Genomic DNA, 20,318 nt, shown 5'->3' with positions numbered 1-20,318 from the left:
TATTGTCCAAATGCATTGCAAGGAGGGCCAGGACTACACCCCTCCTCAGAAAGTGAGATTAAAATCTGTAAGAAGCCTCCAGATGAAGAGAAAGTCATTATGAAGGCAGTTGAAGGTGCCATGAGTAATCTGCCCGACTACTCTGAGAGACAATATGGGTTGTCTGCCAATATTACCTCTATCGGAATTAATTTTCCTCTCCCGAATCAATGAAACATAGACATAGAAAATAGGTGCAGGAGTAGGCCATTCGGCCCTTCGAGCCTGCACCGCCATTCAATATGATCATGGCTGATCATCCAACTCAGTATCCCGTACCTGCCTTCTCTCCATACCCCCCGATCCCTTTAGCCACAAGGGCCACATCTAAGTCCCTCTTAAATATAGCCAATGAACTGGCCTCAACTACCTTCTGTGGCAGAGAATTCCACAGATTCACCACTCACTGTGTGAAAAAAAACGTTCTCATCTCGGTCCTAAAAGACTTCCCCCTTATCCTTAAACTGTGACCCCTTGTTCTGGACTTCCCCAACATCGGGAACAATCTTCCTGCATCTAGCCTGTCCAACCCCTTAAGAATTTTGTAAGTTTCTATAAGGGCGGCACGGTAGCGCAGCGGTAGAGTTGCTGCTTTACAGCGAATGCAGCGCCGGAGACTCAGGTTCGATCCTGACTACGGGTGCTGCACTGTAAGGAGTTTGTACGTTCTCCCCGTGACCTGCGTGGGTTTTCTCCGAGATCTTCGGTTTCCTCCCACACTCCAAAGACGTACAGGTATGTAGGTTAATTGGCTGGGTAAATGTAAAAATTGTCACTAGTGGGTGTAGGATAGTGTTAATGTGCGGAGATCACTGGGCGGCATGGACTTGGTGGGCCGAAAAGGCCTGTTTCCGGCTGTATATATATGATATGATATGATAAGATCCCCCCTCAATCTTCTAAATTCCAGCGAGTGCAATGAAGACACCTTCTTTGTCAGAGTAAATGTTCTCCATATGTGTTCAGAAAATAACCTATGTTACAAATTCTGGCTTGACTTCATCCATATAAACTTGACACCTCTGCATCACACAAGCAAATTGCAATGTAATTGTAATGGCAACTGATACCTTAATCTCAGTATTATGCAGTTGACAAGGTACAAAGATTGCTTGATTCAACGAGATAAAGCAGAGCCCTAAAAAGCAGGATTTGTAATAATTTAGTTCTTTCTCAGAGATGACATCTTTCTTTGATAGTCAGAAAAGGTGCACAGATTTTTTTGGGGAATGACACACTGATGATGCAAACAATCCATTTTAAACAAATTTCATTCAAAATGCAAAACTGAAAAAAACCCCAGAAGAAATATCAAAACGTGACAAATACCAACTCAGTTTGTTGAACCATATAACAACTACAGCACGGAAACAGGCCCGTTCGGCCCTACCAATCCACGCCGACCACTCTCTCTGACCTAGTCTCATCTACCTGCTCTCAGACCATAACCCTCCAATCCCCTCTCATCCATATACCTATCCAATTTACTCTTAAATAATAAAATCGAGCCTGTCTCCACCACTTCCACCGGAAGCCCATTCCATACAGCCACCACCCTCTGAGTAAAGAAGTTACCCCTCATGTTACCCCTAAACTTTTGTCCCTCAATTCTGAAGCTATGTCCCCTTGTTGGAATCTTCCCCACTCTCAAAGGGAAAAGCCTACCCACGTCAACTCTGTCCGTCCCTCTTAAAATTTAAAAAACCTCTATCAAGTCCCCCCTCAACCTTCTACGCTCCAAAGAATAAAGACCCAACCTGTTCAACCTCTCTCTGTAGCTTAAGTGCTGAAACTCTGGCAACATTCTAGTAAATCTCCTCTGTACCCTCTCCATTTTGTTGACATCCTTCCTATAATTTGGCGACCAGAACTGCACACCATACTCCAAATTCGGCCTCACCAATGCCCTGTACAATTTTAACATTACATCCCAACTTCTATATTCGATGCTCTGATTTATAAAGGCAAGCATACCAAACGCCTTCTTCACCACCCTATCCACATGAGATTCCACCTTCAGGGAACAATGCACAGTTATTCCCAGATCCCTCTGTTCCACTGCATTCCTCAATTCCCTATCATTTACCCTGTACGTCCTATTTTGATTTGTCCTACCAAAATGCAGCACCTCACACTTATCAGCATTAAACTCCATCTGCCATCTTTCAGCCCACCCTTCCAAAAGGCCCAAGTCTCTCTGTAGACTTTGAAACTCTACTTCATTATTAACTACACCACCTATCTTAGTATCATCTGCATATTTACTAATCCAATTTGCCACACCATCATCCAGATCATTAATGTAAATGACAAACAACAGTGGACCCAACACAGATCCTTGGGGTACTCCACTAGACATTGGCCTCCAACCTGACATACAATTGTCAACCATTACCCTCTGGTATCTCCCATTCAGCCATTGTTGAATCCATCTTGCAACCTCACTATTAATACCCAACGATTTAACCTTCTTAATCAACCTTCCATGTGGAACCTTGTCAAATGCCTTACTGAAGTCCATATAGACATCCACAGCCTTGCCCTTATCAATTTCTCTGGTAACCTCTTCAAAAAATTCAAGAAGATTAGTCAAACGACTAGATACGATAAATACAAACATTACTGGACCACCGTATGTGCAAATGGGATGAAAAAGGAAAAAGTTTCTGGGAATTAACAAAAGAAATGTGTGAGGCGAGTTTTTTTTTTACAGAGAACTGTAGGTGGAGCTAGCAATGGCTGCCTCCCCAACAGTCTGTCTGTCCTTTCTTCTGTTTTGTTATTTTAAGTACGTGTTAAAGAGTATGTTTTAGTGTTCCTTGGTTTGTTTTATGTAGGGTGGGGCTGGGGGTACATTTTTCCAATCTCTTACCTCGATGGAGATGCAACTTTGTTCCGTATCGTATCTGTGCCCACCGCGGCCTAACATCGTGGAGTGGCGCGGCCTTTCCTGGAGACCGACCTGGAGCTTGTGATCTCTTTGCCGGGGATCGACTGTGGAGAGCTCCAAACTCGGGACTGTGGACTTCAACATCGTGGAGCCCGCACTCTCTGATCAGAGACTGATTCGGGAACTCCAAACCGCAGAGTGTTTCAACCGTCCTGACGCGGGAGTTTCGGTCACCCCGACGCGAGGGCTTCGAATCGCCGACTGCGCGGGCTTTGATCGCCCCGACTGCGGATGGTTCGACAGCCCCGACCGCAGGAGAATAAAGAGGGAGAAGATTGGACTTTATTACCTTCCATCACAGTGAGGAATGTGGGGAGCCGCTGTGGTGGATGTTCATGTTAACTTTTATTTTATGTGGCTGTTTGTCTTGTTACTTTTCACTTAGTGTGGCTGTATGGTAACTCAAATTTCACTGTACCTTAATTGGTACATGTGACAATAAACTGATCTTGAAACCTTGAAGGGCTGCCAGGGTTGGTGGTGTAAGTAGAAATGATAGTGACATCTGAGAGGCTTTTGGATAGGCAAATTAATAAGCAGGGCTCACACGTAGATCGAAGGGATTCATTTATTCTACCAAATAACGTATAAGATTATTAAGGGGTTGGACAATTTAGAGGCAGGAACCATATTCCCAATGTTGGGGGAGTCCAGAACCAGGGGGCCACAGTTTAAGAATAAGGGGTAGGCCATTTAGAACAGAGATGAGGGAAAACATTTTCAGTCAGAGTTGTGAATCTGTGAAATTCTCTGCCTCAGAAGGCAGTGGAGGCCAATTCTCTGAATGCATTCAAGAGGGAGCTAGATAGGGCTCTTAAGGATAGCGGAGTCAGGGGGTATGGGGAGAAGGCAGGAACGGGGTACTGATTGAGAATGATCAGCCATGATCACATTGAATGGCGGTGCTGGTTCGAAGGGCCGAATGGCCTACTCCTGCACCTATTGCCTATAAATATTAAAATGGGCTCAACTCTGCCTGCTCGACAGTATCTGGACAACAGAATTATCAAGTGCAGAGTTGAAACTGAAATTCCAAAAGGCAGCACTTTGCCCTGTTCTTAGATTTTCAACAAAGGAGGTGAAAATTGTAGGGCAGAATTATCAGAACATACTACAAATTTTACAGTAAGTCAGGTACATTTTCTTGATTACAGTCTAATAACTGCGAAAAAATTAATACTTAAATTTTGGAAAAAACCAATAACCCCCACAATTAAAATGTGGACTACGGAAATGACAGAGACCCTGCATTTGGAAAAAATAAGGTTTGCCTTAATCGACAAACCTGAGTTATTTTTTAAAATATGGTCTCCATTTATTGAATTTTTAGAAAAGTAAATGGGTTTGGCACAGGACTAAAATAAAAAAAATTTAAATTAAAAGTTGAAACTTGAGTTAGGGGTTGGATGTACAACTGTGGTTATTGTCTCCCGGATCTACTCCCTTTAATTTTTATTGTTAGATCCTTTTTTTTAATTTTTTTATTAACCCTCTTACTCTCTCTCCCCAAGTTTATAGTTTTTAATTTTTATTTTTACTTTCTCTCTTCAAAAATTTAAAAATTGAAGCTATGTAAGAACTTTGTAACAAATGTGTTTTTTCTTATTTCTATTTGTACATATGCTTTTCAAAAAAAAAAAAAAAAAAAAAAAAAAAAAAAAAAGAAGAGTCTCAACCCAAATCATCAGCTATCCATGTTCTCCAGGGATGGTGCCGGGCCTGCTGAGTTACTCCAGCATTTTTTATACTTTTGTGCATTAACCAGCATCTGTAGTTCTTTGTTTCTATTCTTGAGGAATATGGCTGAAATAAAAATGAGAAAACATGCAAGATCAAACCCCTCTAGAGATGCTATCCAGCCTGCTGAGTGTCTCCAGAATTTTCTGTCTGTACTCTATATTTCCAGGATCAGAAGCAATTTGGTTTCATAAGTGTAATACTGTCCAACTATTCAGTATTGGTTGTAATTTTACAATATACCACCAGGTGGCACATCAGTAAATCACTTTTAAACTTTGACGCGAAGACACAGGGAGCAAATGCAGATGTTGTTCAACAAAAAAGAGACACAAAGTGTTGGGGTAACTCAGTGGTCAGGCAGTATATCTAGAGAACATGGATAGACGATGTTTCAAGTCAGGACCCACCTTCAGATTCAAATCTCCTGACCCGAAAAGTCACTTATCCATGTTCTTCAGAGATGCTGCCTGACCTGATGAATTATTCCAGCAATGTGCATCTCGGCTGTTTGATGAAGCATTTTGTTGCTATGATTCAAATCCAACTGACAAAATGCAATGGAGGAGTTGAAAACACAAATGTAAATGCATCGTTTAAAATCGGCGCTGTCGATAAATGACTCAAATATCGCTCCGGATCTAATAAAGTCATTCAGTGAGTCATTCAGTAATGGTCGGGAGAGCAGCAGCAGCAAGGACGACCATTGGCTGAAAGTAAGTAAGTGTGAATTGCAGGTAAAAGTCCGTTTAAAAAAGAGCGCCAAAGGGACGCTAGCAGTCATTCAGTAAAGGTCGGGAGAGCAGCAGCAGCAGCAGCAAGGACGACCGTTGGCTGAAAATAAGTACGTGTGAATTGCAAGTAAAAGTCTGTTTAAACACGAGCGCCAAAGGGATGCTAGCAGTCATTCAGTGAAACGCATACCTCCAAGCTCGTCAGAGGAAGACAGGATAGGAGTGAGTGCGGGGATTGGCTGAGCAATTAAATTAGAAGTTTGGTAAATTGGCCAATTAGTCAATTTAGTGGCTGATATAAACAAAGCTTGCACAAGGGGTGTGGCCCTGTCGAGGGAGGTGCCCTGTGAGAAAAGTGCGAGTCTTTGGCTGCGAGTCTTCAGTGAGGAGGATACACTTGTTTTTGAACTTGATTTGTTTTTTGACACTAAAGTAATGGCGGACAAGTTGGTGAAGTGTGTTTCCTGCAGGATGTGGGAAGGTAGGGACACTGCTGGAGCTTCTGGGAGCTACACCTGCACGAACTGTGTCCAGGTGCGGCTCCTGAATGGACGTGTTGTGGAGATGGAAAAGCAGCTGGATGACCTCAGGGTCATCTGGGAATGCGAGAGTTTCCTGGACAGGACCTACTGTGGGGCTGTCACGCCAAGGGTCCAGGTCGAGCGAAGGTGGGAGACCGTTTCAAAGGGGAGTAAACATGGACTACAGGAGACCCCGGTGGCTGTGCCTATTGCAAACAGGTACACCCTCTTGGGAGCTGTCGGGGCATAAGATGCTTCCAGTCCGAGCGGCGGATGTGTTGGCAGATCTAATCCAGTCAAGGTGGCTCGACCGGGGATGCCAAAGTCGGGAAGAGCCATAATAGTGGGAGACTCCATTGTCCGAGGTACGGACAGTAGATTCTGTGGTGGCAGGCGGGACTCGAGGATGGTCTGTTGCCTCCCTGGTGCCAGGGTTCAAGACATCACGGAGCGGCTTCAGAACATCCTAGTGAGGGAAGACGATCAACTGGAAGTAGTTGTACATGTGGGCGCGATCGACTCGGGAGGAAGAGGAAGGAGGTACTGCAACGTGAGTTTAGAGAGTTAGGAAGAAGACTCAGAAGTAGGACGTCGAAGGTGGTTGTCTCTGGATTGCTTCCTGTACCTCGTGCTAGTGAGGGCAGGAACAGAGAGATCAGGGACATGAATGTATGGCTGTGGGGTTGGTGTAGGGAGCAGGGATTTAGATTTCTAGACCACTGGGATCTCTTCTGGGGTAGGGGTGACCTGTACAAAAGCGACGGGTTACATCTTAACAGCAGGGGGACCAACATTCTGGCAGGCAGGTTTGCTAGGGTTACACATGTGGGTTTAAACTAAGTAGTGGGGGGGAGGGGTTGACAAATTGGGAATATGAAGATGGAGTTAAAGGGGAAGCGAATACAGGAGAAATTGCAAAGGACTCTTGAATAAATGGGAAGGAAAGTTCTAGATGGAATAAGAGAGTAAGGTCAGGGCCAATGGTGTGAGAGGGGAGGTGAATACCGAGGTTAAAGTGCTGTATTTAAATGCGCGAAGTATAAAACATAAAGTGGATGAGCTTGAGGCTCAGTTAGACATTGGCAAGTATGATGTTGTGGGAATTACAGAGACATGGCTACAAGAGGACCAGGGCTGGGAACTGAATATTCAGGGGTACACAACATATAGAAAAGACAGACAGGTGGGCAGAGGGGGTGGGGTCGCTCTGTTGGTAAGGAATGATATTCACTCCCTTGCAAGGGGTGACATAGAATCAGGAGATGTAGAATCAGTGAATTGTAAGGGTAAAAAGACCCTAATGGGAGTTATCTACAGGCCCCCAAACAGTAGCCTCGACATAGGGTGCAAGTTGAATCAAGAGCTAAAATTGGCATGTCGCAAATGTAATGCTACGGTGGTTATGGGGGATTGCAACATGCAGGTAGACTGGGAAAATCAGGTTGGTAATGGACCCCAGGAGAGAGAGTTTGTGGAGTGCCTCTGAGATGGATTCTTAGAACAGCTTGTACTGGAGCCTACCAGCGAGAAGGCAATTCTGGATTTAGTGTTGTGTAATGAACCTGATTTGATAAGGCACCTCAAGGTAAAAGAGTAATTAGGAGGCAGTGATCATAACATGATGTTTTAATCTACAAATTGAGAGGGAGAAGGGAAAATCAGAAGTGTCAGTATTACAGTATAGCAAAGGGGATTACAGAGGCATGAGCTGGCCAGATTTGACTGGAAGGAGGCCCTTGCAGGGAAGACGGTGGAACAGCAATGGCAGGTATTCCTGGGAATAATGCGGAAGTTGCAGGATCAATTTATCCCAAAGAGGAGGAAAGATTCTAAGGGGATTAAGAGGCACCCGTGGCTGACAAGGGAAGTCAAGGACAGCATAAAAATAAAAGAGAAGTATAACATAGCAAAGAAGAGCGGGAAGCCAGAGGATTGGTACTCTTTTAAAGAGCAACAGAAGATAACTAAAAAGGAAATACGAGGAGAAAAGATGAGGTACGAAGGTAAGCTAGCCAATAATATAAAGGAGAATAGTAAAAGCTTCTTTAGGTATGTGAAGAGGAAAAAAATAGTTAAGGCAAATGTGGCTCCCTTGAAGACAGAAGCAGGGGAATTTATTATGAGGAATAAGGAAATGGCAGACGAGTTGAACCGGTATTTTGGATCTGCCTTCATTAAGGAAGATACAAACAATCTCCCAGATGTTCTAGTGTTTCATATTAATCCACTAACTGAGCCATTATAGCCATGCCTTGCATTTTGCAATAAAGTTTATTTTTTGAATGAACTGTTGTTCAAGACCATGTTGACTTTTCATTTGGTCTTTGCTGATGAGTCCTTATTACAATCAAAGTTTCAGCTTATTCAATATCAAACATCCAAAAGATTCAGCTTATATTTACAATTATATAATGGTTTACAAATTAAAGGGCATAATTGTCCAGTGCTTTCATCCAGTGCAACAAATAACACCAAACCTTATGTATGGTGTGCAAATGTAAAAGTTTCCACTTAATACACAGGTGAAAATAATCATAATTTAAATAACAATTGTAGCAAAACAAATTAGATCTAATCAAATGCGATAGTAAATTTGAATTTTGCACTACAAAGTTTGATGTTTAAGACACATTCTCCTGCGTCGATTTTTGTTTTTTGCTGTTGGTTTTTACTTGGAGGGTTAAGTTAAATTCTGTTCTTTGTCCTTCAGCAAAAATGTTGGATTGTAAGGCCGTCTCCGTCTTGGTCGCTGGCACGGTGCGCTCTCCTCTTTTATATAACCTGAAACATAAAGCATGTTGTTGGCAGTTAAAACGGGCACGATTGAGAACTTGATAGAGCTGCTATTTCTTTAAAGTACCAGTAGTGAGTTCTACGAAAGAGGAATGCAAAATTTTGTAACAGCAGACGTTAAAAGTTTAGGTTTTCAAAACAGATATGTACTTATGCCAGTGAGTGAGTTTCGCCATAACCGGTGAGTGCTTCCCGTTGTCAAGACTGGCCCTTTAAATCTCTCATAATGCTAATACTTGGCTCCATCCCACCCAGACCTCACTTCAGATTCTTAATCACTCTTCTTGAAATAACATTTTGTAGGAGTTGCCCCTGTGTCCAGGGCACAAGTGAATGGATTTATTCAAACTCAAATTTATGATGCTGGGGGAGGCCCATTTCCAATTAATATCCAAACAGGGAAAAATGCCGAGTCCGATAGCTGCATGTTTACAGGAGCCTTGCAGAAATGGTGAGGGAGTAGATACTTTGCAGCTTTGCCATCTACTAAAGTAATCGGGAAGCTGTTATTGCTGATCGCTGGCATGGAGCAACATGTACTCTTCTCTCACACAATCAAGTAACAAACACAGAAAATGCCAGAAGCACTCAGCAGGTCAGACAGCATTTGTGGAGAAACAGCCAGCATTTCATCAGGTCAATGACACTTCATGAAACTGGAATAGCGAGAAAGCAAGATTTTTTCAATTACAGAGAAGGTAGGGTGACAAGAGTGAAAGTATATGATCGGGTGCAAACCGAAGATGTTCATGAAACTATTGTTCTCTCTACCACTCCCACTTTTTGCAGCATTTAACACTTATTTACTGAACTTGATGAGAAATAAATGAATTGGAATCTGGCTCTTTGTCCTCCATCTATTGATGCTGCTCGATCTAAGGAGTGCTTCTGCCATTTTCCACTTATTTTTCTGGTTTTCAACAACTGCAGTTTTGTTTTACTTTAACGACTGCCTGATGACTGGGAACAACCAAAAGGGAAACTCTTAACTGGCAAGCCTTTCGTCCAATTTATGGAAAATTTGTTTTCTGTCTCCATGTCAATAGACAATAGATGCAGGAGTAGGCCATTCGGCTCTTCGAGCCAGCACCGCCATTCAATGTGATCATGGCTGATCATTCACAATCAGTACCCTGTTCCTGCCTTCTCCCCGTACCCCCTGACTTCGCTATCTTTAAGACCTTCAGATATAATACGATACGATATACGATAATACTTTATTGTCAGATCAAGTCTTGCGTTTCAGCAGCTCCACTTGCAACATCAACAAAGGCAAAGAATGTAAGACAAGAAACGAGGATACATATATTCACCATAACATTACAATCACAAATGACGACCCATTCAACGTACATTTGATCTGGGATTAAGTTCTATGTTTATAATGTCGGGCTTTTGGTACAATTTTAGCATTTCAAGTTATTTTCACAGCACTGGGAGACTGGCGGGTGGAAACAGGCTTCAAATGCAAGTCATCATTTTAATACTGTTACGGAGGAAAGGGCGAGAGGTAGAGAGAAACTTATGTAAAATTAGCATACAGCGTGTTTTACCAAATGTATTAACAGGCCAAGACAACCTCATGAATTGAACCAAACATGACTTTAGCAATACATTTACTCAAACTTATTGCAGATGTTTTTTGTTGATCTCTCAACAAAAGAGAGCATCCTAACGCATGGCATCCCTGTGTGGTACCTCAGCTGCATGGAGGCAGAAAGGAAAGCTCTTCAGCGGGTAGTCCATAGAGCTCAGAGGACCATCGGAACACAGCTACCAGACTTGGAGGGCATCTACAACACAGGATGCCTCAGAAAAGCCACCAGCATCCACAAAGACTCTTCACACCCCTGCAACAGTCTGTTTGAACTCCTTCCATCGGGCAGACGATACAAGGCCTTTTACGCCCGCACCTCCAGACTCAGGAACAGCTTCATCCCCAGGGCCATAGCTGCTATGAACTGGTCCTGCTGAGCCGGATGGTCACATCGCAGAGTGATCCGGCACAGATCCACTTGCACTTTATTCTGTCTTGAAACTGTTACAATTTGTTTTGTTGGGTTGTTGTTGTTTAAACTAACTAAATTATTGCATCGTATGGGAGGCGCATTCCCAATCTCGTTGTACCCCTGTACAATGACAATAAAGATATATTGTATTGTATTATGCTATTTGGCTCAACACAAGAATACACATCACTCCACTCCACATACACATTACCCCTTCCCTTTCAGTAGATTCATCAGGATGACAGAACATTAAATCCTAAAGTTCTCCCTGCTATGTTCTGTTCCCCTTGTACCTCTGTAGTTTGAGTGCCCCTCCATTTCACAGCTCCCTCTTGTAAATAGCTTGATTTGAGTGCCTATTGCCTCCTGGCCTTCTTTGACATTGGGCAGCCTGACCCAACTGCAACCCTTGTTAAGTTAAATGAAGAGCTGTAGAGTAACAAAGGATAATGACCACTGGAACATGAAACTGTTTCGTTTAGAGCTACGGCGCGTAAAGAGGCCCTTCGGCCAACCTAGTCCGCAGTGACCAGCGATCCCTACACATTAACACTATCCTCCACACACTAGGGACAATTTACACTCTTACCGAGTCAATTAACCTACAAACCTGTACGTCTTTGGAGCGCAAGAGGAAACTGAAGATCTTGGAGAAAACTCGCGCGGTCACGGGGAGAACATACAAACTACGTACAGACAGCACCTGTAGTCGGGATCGAACCCGGGTCTCCGACGCTGCAAGCTAAGGCAGCAACTCTACCGCTGCGCCACCAAGTGCTGCCCTCTGTGTTCAAGATGCCGATGTGAGCAGCTGAAGCTGCTTGCACTCGCCAGTCTCCCAATGTTATGAAACGGACTCCGTGTGACTAGAGTTACAATACCTTCGGTTTATATTCCATCAGGGTCTGAAGTTCTAAAGTATAGCAAAGCCAAAACACTCCCAAAGTTGACATTAAGCATTTTCTTACTGTCCTGAAAGCAAATAGGATAATGCCAAAAATAACAAGCTGTTAGAACTTGACCCATCCAACGTGTCTGTAGTTCCTCACCTCTGTCAACACAGGTTTGGGTGGAAGGGAACCCCACCTCCCAGAAGTGCTCTGGTGTGTTTGGGGGGATGTAGCGGAATCTATGCCTGGAGCAATTTGCCAACTTTTTCAGTCTCTCTTCTTCTGGAAGATCTGCATAATACTGAAATAAAGTGAACAAATTATAACACGTTATAGTTTACCATCTGCACTCAGAACTGCAAACTTCAGATCTCCAGGTTTTGCCTTTTTCCAGAGAGCGGGCTAAATTCTGAATTCCATTCCACAGCTAGTGGTTCCATCCTCTCTTTTTCAACACCATACGTTTATTGCAACAAACATTATACTGGAAGAACTCAGCTGGCTGAACTACATCTCGGGGTGAGGGGGAGTGGAGGGGGTTGTCATTTTCGATGTTTTGAGTTAAGACCTTCACACAGGAGTGAGAGCGGAAAGGCAAGATATCCAGTATAAAGAGGAGAGGGAGAGAAAGAAGCGAGATAGGGGGCAGTAGGTGATAGGCACACCGAAAATGACAGGCAGATGGAGCCTGGTAGGGGTGGAAATGGGAGAAAGAGGCAAAGAGGCAGATGGGTAATGTGCAAGCAAATTGCCATTGGAGCCAGGAGAGATTGAAGGTGGAGAATGCTGACGGAAAGTGATTAACAACCAGTGCTGGTCTCTGATAAAGGAGGAGATGATGGGAACCATTAGGTGAGAGGTGACGGGCAGATGGAAACAGAACCTGATGGGGAAGAGGGCAAATTCATAGATAGTAAGTGGATGAAGCCATGAAGGGAAGGGGTACTTGCACTGAGGAAAAATTGGAGGACCAGAGATGAATCAGGAGGAGACAGAAAGATGGGGATGGGGGGGGGAGCAAACTAGAGGGTTACCCGAAATTGGAAGATTTAATGGTGATGAAAAGGAAGTACAAGAACAAGCTCTCCAAGACACAAACTGCTTCTCAACCTGAAAGGAACAACCTGGAACGTCATCTATCTATGTTCTCCAGAGATGATTGATGCCTGACCTGCCGAGTTAATCCTGCAGGTAGACACAAAATGCTGGAGTAACTCAGCGGGACAGGCAGCATCTCTGGAGAAAAGGAATGGGTGACGTTTCGGGTCGAGACCCTTCTTCGGACCCGAGTTCAGAGTTAACCCAGCACGTGTTCTTTTGCATATTAATCAGCATCTGCAGTTCCTGGTTTCTACTGCTAACAAGCACTCCAGTGGTTGCAGAGGAAAGTGACAGGGATCGGGGAAGGTGGGTGGGGAGAGATGAATGGACCAAGGAGTCACAGAAGGAGTGGTACATACAGGAGGTAGTAAGAGGTCAGGTGGAGCATACTATATTCAATCTTGATGAAATATCTGACCCTATGATGAGCTTCCTATGTCCATGTCATCACAATGATCATCTATTTTAAGCCTAGATGTCACCCAAACACTCGTCTATGCCCTTGTTATTTCTGGACTTGATTGCTCCCACAAAATGCTTGGTCGCCCCTAATCTATTTTCTGTAAACGTGAGAATTATCAAAATGTTGCTGGCCTTATTCCAACTGTTGTTCACTGTCACCCAGTGTTTATTGATCTGCACTGGCCCCTGCTTAAAACGTAGCTCAACGTTAAAGTTCTCATTCATCTTCTTCTCTCCCCACACTCAAATAAAAATCTTTCCATGATCGCATCCCTCCATATCTCTAGTTTCTTCCAGCCCTACAACTGTGTGAGATATCTGCATATTTCTAATCCTAGCATCTTCATCAATTTCAAATGTGATCACCCCTCTCATGGTAACTGAACCTTCAGCTGGTACCCAAGCTTCAGGAGGTTTACACCCCAGCAGTATGAACATTGACTTCTCTAACTTCAAATAAGGCTATCCCTTTCCATCCCCTCCCCCATCCCAGTTCTCCCACTGGTCTTACTGTCTCCGACTACATTCTATCTTTGTCCTACCCACTCCCCTAACATCAGTCTGAAGAAGGGTCTCGACACGAAATGTCACCCATTCCTTCTCTCTAGGGATGCTGCCTGTCCCGCTGAATTACTCCAGCATTTTGTGTCTACCCAAGCTTCAGAATGTCTTTCTCAAAACTGTATCCTCCATCCCCTATGGAATTTTAAGAAACATCTTTGGCCTAATATCTACTCACGTGGCCAAGTTTCATTTCTGTTGACATGAATGTGGAGAAGATGTTTCCACTAGTGGGAGAGTCTAGGACTAGAGTTAAAGGGCCTCTACCCTTTAGTCTAGGAGTCTAGGGCCTCAGAATTAAAGGACGTTCTTTTAGGAAGATGAGGAGAAATTTCTTTAGTCAGAAGGTGTTGAATCTGTGGAATTCTTTGCCACAGGTGGGTGTCGAAGTCAAGTCAGTGGATATTTGTAAGGCAGAGATAGATTTTTGAATAGTACAGGTGATGAGGTTTTGGGGAGAAGACAGAGTGGGGTTAGGGGGGAGAGATAGATCAGCCATGATTGAATGGCAGAGTAGACCTGATGGGCTGAATGGCCCAGTGCTACTCCTATCACTAATGACCTTATGACATTAAAGGACAAATCATAATATTAAAAGGCACAAAACAATGCAAGCTACAGTGGTCGAATATTTGAAGCACACTGCTGATTTCTGGTTTGCAATATAATTTTATTTGTCATTAGAATTTTCAGATTTATTATATCAATTATAAAGAAAGGTAGAATTCAAATAATGAATTTTAAGATCTCTCCTATCTTTCTACAAGAAGACAAGTCGAAAGGGTAAAAGAAATGAAAGACCGAAATGTCAGAATGGGTTATCTGATCTTGTGCTAGGACAGAACTTACTACTTCACATTCCTTGCATGTATGCCCAAGCAATTTTCTTCTTTCTTCCTTATTACGGACAACCTCAATGTGAGGAAAGTTTAAAACTGTATTTTTCCTAGGAATCAAATAATATTTATCAAGTTAGATTCACTGCTAAATATACTCGTGTATTTACACAGATATAATATCAATATGTACATCGGCGAAACCAAGCGCAGGCTCGGCGATCGCTTCGCTGAACACTTGCGCTCGGTCCGCATTAACCAAACTGATCTCCCGGTGGCCGAGCACTTTAACTCCCCCTCCCATTCCCAGTCTGACCTTTCTGTCATGGGCCTCCTCCAGTGCCATAGTGAGGCCCACCGAAAATTGGAGGAACAGCACCTCATATTTCGCCTGGGCAGTTTGCAGCCCAGTGGTATGAACATCGACTTCTCCAACTTTAGATAGTTTCTCTGTCCCTCTCTTCCCCTCCTCCTTCCCAGATCTCCCTCTATCTTCCTGTCTCCACCTACATCATTCCTTTGACCCGCCCCCCCTGACATCAGTCTGAAGAAGGGTCTTGACCCGAAACGTCACCCATTGCTTCTCTCCCGAGATGCTGCCTGACCTGCTGAGTTACTCCAGCACTTTGTGAATGAATCAATATGTAAATGAATCAATATGTAACATGGTTCTGTAGATTATGTATAGTTTAGTGTTCATCTTACAGGCCAAGACTTTCAAAAATAAACCGAGGGGACTTCATAACTGATATCTCAGACATAGGACTAAAATGTGTGCAGATTTATTACGTGATTGGATGTGCACTTTTGCAATGTCTTCAACATTAAATATAAATGCCAAGGAGAACTTGGGGTCCCACGTGCTGTTTAGAAGCATGAAATGTGGCATTTTGTAAAGGATGGCCAAGTAGCCACAGACTCTGACAGCACAGTGGTACTGACACCAAATATCAATGCTAAACTGTTGGAATAACTGACTGTGACCATCCAAACAAGTTACATGATCTTCTTCTCAACAGTGCATATTAAATATACACCCCAGCGGTATGAACATTGACTCCTCTAACTTCAGATAGCTCCTCTGTCCCTCGCTTTCCCCTCCCCCTTTCCAGTTCTCCCACTCGTCTTCCTGTCTCCAACTACATCCTTTCTTTGTCCCGCCCCCTCCCCTGACATCAGTCTGAAGAAGGGTCTCGACCTGAAACGTCACCCATTCCTTCTCTCCTGAGATGCTGCCTGACCCGCTGAGTTACTCCAGCTTTTTACGATACCTTCGATTTGTACCAGCTTCTACAGCTATTTTCTTACACATATTAAATATACAAGTCGCATTCATAAGTAAATTAGATTATCTGTGTACTGTGCATTACGTGAATGAATTACAATGCAAAATTAACAAGTTGAATTACATATTACCTTTGACCAGTGTTTGCATAAGGCTGCACGAAAGATTCATTTTTTACTTTCTCTGGTTCTTCTTGAGAAACTAAAACAAAAATCACAAATAATCGCGTCTTAAATTCAATCCCATCTGCAGTTATCACTTAAAACATTTACAGATTAACTGAGAAAACTTTACAAACGGAAGAAACAACTTTCTGTTAAGATGATGTTGCACAGGTACTGGTAGTCTGAATGTATCCCTATCACCATTGTTCATTCATGAGCTGGGACAATGGGCATTAGATGTCCAGTTATCCACAGGCATCTGTTTACTTTCCAGCACATATCTTAGAACGGCAAATAGCAGCAGGAAATTCTGGAAAATGTTGACTTCTTTCCAGCTCAGAAATCAATTTTAGCTGAGAATAAAGCAAAGATTTGCAATATAATTGGTACTACCTGCTCAGCATAGCTCAATTCGCCAATGCACGCTGCAGTCACTAAATCACAATGACAAAAATATCACATTCGATTAGATTTACCATCGTCATGTTCTCTCCGAGGACTCTCTTGAGGATGAGAATCATATTCACCATATGCAGTACGGTCAAACATTTCCGACAAGTTGCCATTCAAGGTGGGAGGACCTGCTTTAGCCAAGAGGAAAAAAGTAGGAAATAAAAACTCTGATAAGCTGACAAATTTGCTGGTATGTTACCCTTTCCAAAAAAAGCATGACATGCAACAACACTGTTCCACCAATCTTTATGCCCAACTCCACGACTACCACTACTGTTAAGTCGGTGGTAAGGAGGACAGACCTTTTTCTCCTCAGACCTCCTCACCCTGTGGGGCGGCACAATGGTAAAGTTTCTGCCTTACAGCACTAGAGACCCAGGTTCGATCCTGACTACGGGTGCCGTCTGACCAAAGTTTGTACATTCTCCCTGTGACCTGCGTGGGTTTTCTCTGGGATCTCCAGTTTCCTCGCACGCTCCAAAGGCGTACAGGTTTAGGGCGACGCGGTGGCGCAGCGGTAGAGTTGCTGCCTTACAGCGAATGCAGCGCCAGAGACCCGGGTTCGATCCCGACTACGGGTGCTGTCTGTAAGGAGTTTATACGTTCTCCCCGTGACCGCCTGGGTTTTCTCCAAGATCTTCGGTTTTAACCCACACTCCAAAGGTTTGAAGGTTAATTGGCTTGGTAAATGTAAAAATTGTCCCTAGTGGGTGTAGGATAGTGTTAATGTGCGGGGATCGCTGGTCGGCGTGGACCCGGTGGGCCGAAGGGCCAGTTACCGCACTGTATCTCTAAATTAAACGAAATGTTCAGGTTTGTAGGTTACTTAGCTTGGTATAATTGTAAAGGTAACCAATAACCAATTTTAATACACCAAGCAATTCTTGCTCTAAGTTATAAAAATATTCGATAGATGCAGAAGATACCATCTCCACCCATCAAAGCAGTGTAAGTATTACAGCTGGTCTCCCCCCACTATCCTTTAAAACAAAATCAGTCTGTATAAAAATATTCACCACTTTTGAAATTCATTATATCATTTGTTTGTAATTTATGTTAACCTTTGTCGTTTTTTAAAAAGATTTAGATTAGATACAGCGCAGAAACAGGCCCTTCGGCCCACCGAGTCCGCGCCGCCCAGCGATCCCCGCACATTAACACTATCCTACACACACTAGGGACAATTTTTTAAAAACATTTCACCCAGTCAATTAACCTACATACCTGTACATCTTTGGAGTGTGGGAGGAAACCGAAGATCTTGGAGAAAACCCACGCAAGTCACGGGGAGAACGTACAAACTCCGTACAGACGGCGCCCTTAGTCAGGATCGAAACCGAGTCTCAGGCGCTGCATTCGCTGTAAGGCAGCAACTCTACCACTGCGCCACCGTGCCGTGCCGCCCAATTTAGCCTGCCTTATTTATCATCTTGTATAGTATTGTTGACAAAAAAAATCACTTTATTTGTTCCTTTCAAAGCCCCAAGTGATTATAAAGTTATTTCAAAATATCCTATATCGGTCCCCCAAAAATATCATGACAGTTTATAATTTTTCCTGCCCAGTTGATTACCTGCACCCTCTCCATAATCAGGATAAGGTATACGGTCCATAGCTGGATGAATTGAAAAATGGCATGACCACTGTTTGATACATCCTGTGACTTGTGTTAAATATCATGAACTATTTAGCAAAGATCTTTCACCATTTACACTGCAACAGTATATTACGTTGACATCTTTCAATATTTTTCCATGCGTCATTTATTGCAGTGTTCCAATTTACTTTACACTCCGTTCTCAGCTTTTACGTTCACTCCAAATTTCTTGATAGTAAAAATACCTGACTTTTGGTGTAATTTTTAAAAAAATGAGCACCAAAATCTCAACAACTCCCAGGTTTCTACATTGTACAGTTCTTTCCATATTTTATACAATTGCCAAACTTTGGATGCATGCCGCTTCCCTTTCGGCACATGATTAACACATATGGAAGCAAAGTGGCCAAGAACTAATACCTGAAGGATCCAGTTGGTCATCACCCGCCATGTTGAGACTGCTCCCTAAACTATTTTAGTTTAGTTTAGAGATACAGTGCAGAAACAGGCCCTTCGGTCCACTGAATCCGCGTTGACCAGCGATCCCCGCACATTAACACGACCCTACACACACTTGGGCCAAATTACAATGATACCATGCCAATTTAACTACAAACCTGGAGTGTGGGAGAAAACCGGAGATTCTGCAAAAAACCCACGCAGGTCACGGGGAGAACGTACAAACTCCGTACAGACTGCGCCCGTAGTCAGGATCTAGCCCAGGTCGCTGATGCTGTAAGGCAGCAACTCTACCACTGTGCCACCGAGCCGCCCTATTCTTTGTATCCAAATTCATCCAGCAGGTTACAAAAAATAGATTTAGGGATAAACTGTAATCTCCAAGTCCTGCAAGTTTACTTGATCACAGGTTTTACTTCACTGCACTTGATCAAATAGGTGATATATCCTGAATGAAGTTGTGCACCTTCACTCAAAAGGTTAATGGAAATCCGGAACACTGTTTCCAAAAACAGCTGCTGAGACAAGGTTAACTGCAAAATTCAAAACTAAAAATCAACACAATAAGAATTGCAGCAACAAAATAGGGAAAATGAACCATGATAAAAATCAGCCAATTTGTGCTGGTTGACAGAACAAGCTGGAGGGGCCACATTTTTGTTTCAACACAAACCCAAGGCTCTTTTCATCCATGTAAAAGTAACCATGTTACGATTCTCTCAATATTTCAGCCTGCGTGGCTGAAGGTTATCCCAGTTGCTAAGAATTATTACCAAAGAAACATAGAAAATAGGTGCAGGAGTAGGTTAGTCAGCCCTTCGAGCCAGCACCGCCATTCAATATGATCATGGCTGATCATCCAAAATCAGTATCCCGTTCTTGCTTTTCCCCCCATATCCCTTGATTCCTTTAGCCCCAAGAGCTCTATCTGACTCTCTCTTGAAAACATCCAGTGAATTGGTCTGCACAGCCTTCTGTGGCAGAGAATTACACAGATTCACAACTCTCTGGGTGAAAATGTTTTTCCTCATCTCAGTCCTGAATGTCATAGGATAATTTTTACAATGTTTCCGGTGTACCTAGCAACTATTTGTCTTGGATAATATTTATCTTTATTGTTGCAAGCTGCGCCTTTCACAGTTGATATCAATAATCAAATCACGTTGTATCTTGTTTGAAAGACACAAATGTAAGTTGGAAAGTGAAATGTGAATTTTATATTTCTAATTTCAAACTAAATCAAAGCACATTGCATGTTTTATAACAAAGTTAGACTGGAAATGATCAGACAAGTATAATCACCAATCTTCATGACTTACCAGGCATTGACAGGTCTGTTCTTTGCTTTTTTGTTTTCAACATGCTTTCACTCACGAAGGTGCAATCCATGTCTGGCGTATTGGGCCCCAGTGGTTTGAAGGGCTGTTATAATAATTAATATTCAATCAAAGCCTTCTACAATTATAATGAAAGAAATTGAATGCAAAATACAGCTATCATTCCATTGTCAAAGAAGATACACCCAATTATATAAGAAAATAACTGCAGATGCTGGTACAAATCGATTTATTCACAAAATGCTGGAGTAACTCAGCAGGTCAGGCAGCATCTCGGGAGAGAAGGAATGGGTGACGTTTCGGGTCGAGACCCTTCTTCAGACTGATGTCGGGGGTGGGACAAAGGAAGGATATAGGTGGAGACAGGAAGATAGAGGGAGATCTGGGAAG

The 20,318-nt window shown here is 43.1% G+C and overlaps 1 protein-coding gene across 6 annotated transcripts in view; it reads right to left on the bottom strand.

The window, feature by feature from the left end:
- Window positions 1-8,270: 8,270 nt before the first annotated feature.
- The window catches only part of rbbp8 (retinoblastoma binding protein 8), a 111,122-nt gene continuing 99,074 nt past the window's right edge, over window positions 8,271-20,318 (bottom strand). For all 6 annotated transcript variants that reach the window (XM_078398249.1, XM_078398248.1, XM_078398250.1 and 3 more), the window contains 6 exons: window positions 19,911-20,013; window positions 16,559-16,666; window positions 16,050-16,119; window positions 14,647-14,743; window positions 11,833-11,974; window positions 8,271-8,762 (listed from right to left, as the gene is read on the bottom strand). In XM_078398249.1, the coding sequence (XP_078254375.1) occupies window positions 8,662-8,762; window positions 11,833-11,974; window positions 14,647-14,743; window positions 16,050-16,119; window positions 16,559-16,666; window positions 19,911-20,013 (621 nt within the window). In that variant the 3' untranslated portion in view covers window positions 8,271-8,661. The remainder of the gene's footprint in view (window positions 8,763-11,832; window positions 11,975-14,646; window positions 14,744-16,049; window positions 16,120-16,558; window positions 16,667-19,910; window positions 20,014-20,318) is intronic.

Source organism: Rhinoraja longicauda, chromosome 4 (genome assembly GCF_053455715.1).
Source record: "Rhinoraja longicauda isolate Sanriku21f chromosome 4, sRhiLon1.1, whole genome shotgun sequence".
In the NCBI taxonomy this organism is placed as follows: domain Eukaryota; kingdom Metazoa; phylum Chordata; class Chondrichthyes; order Rajiformes; family Arhynchobatidae; genus Rhinoraja; species Rhinoraja longicauda.
Note: the sequence above shows the minus strand (reverse complement) of the source record. Positions and strands in the feature narration are given on the sequence as shown.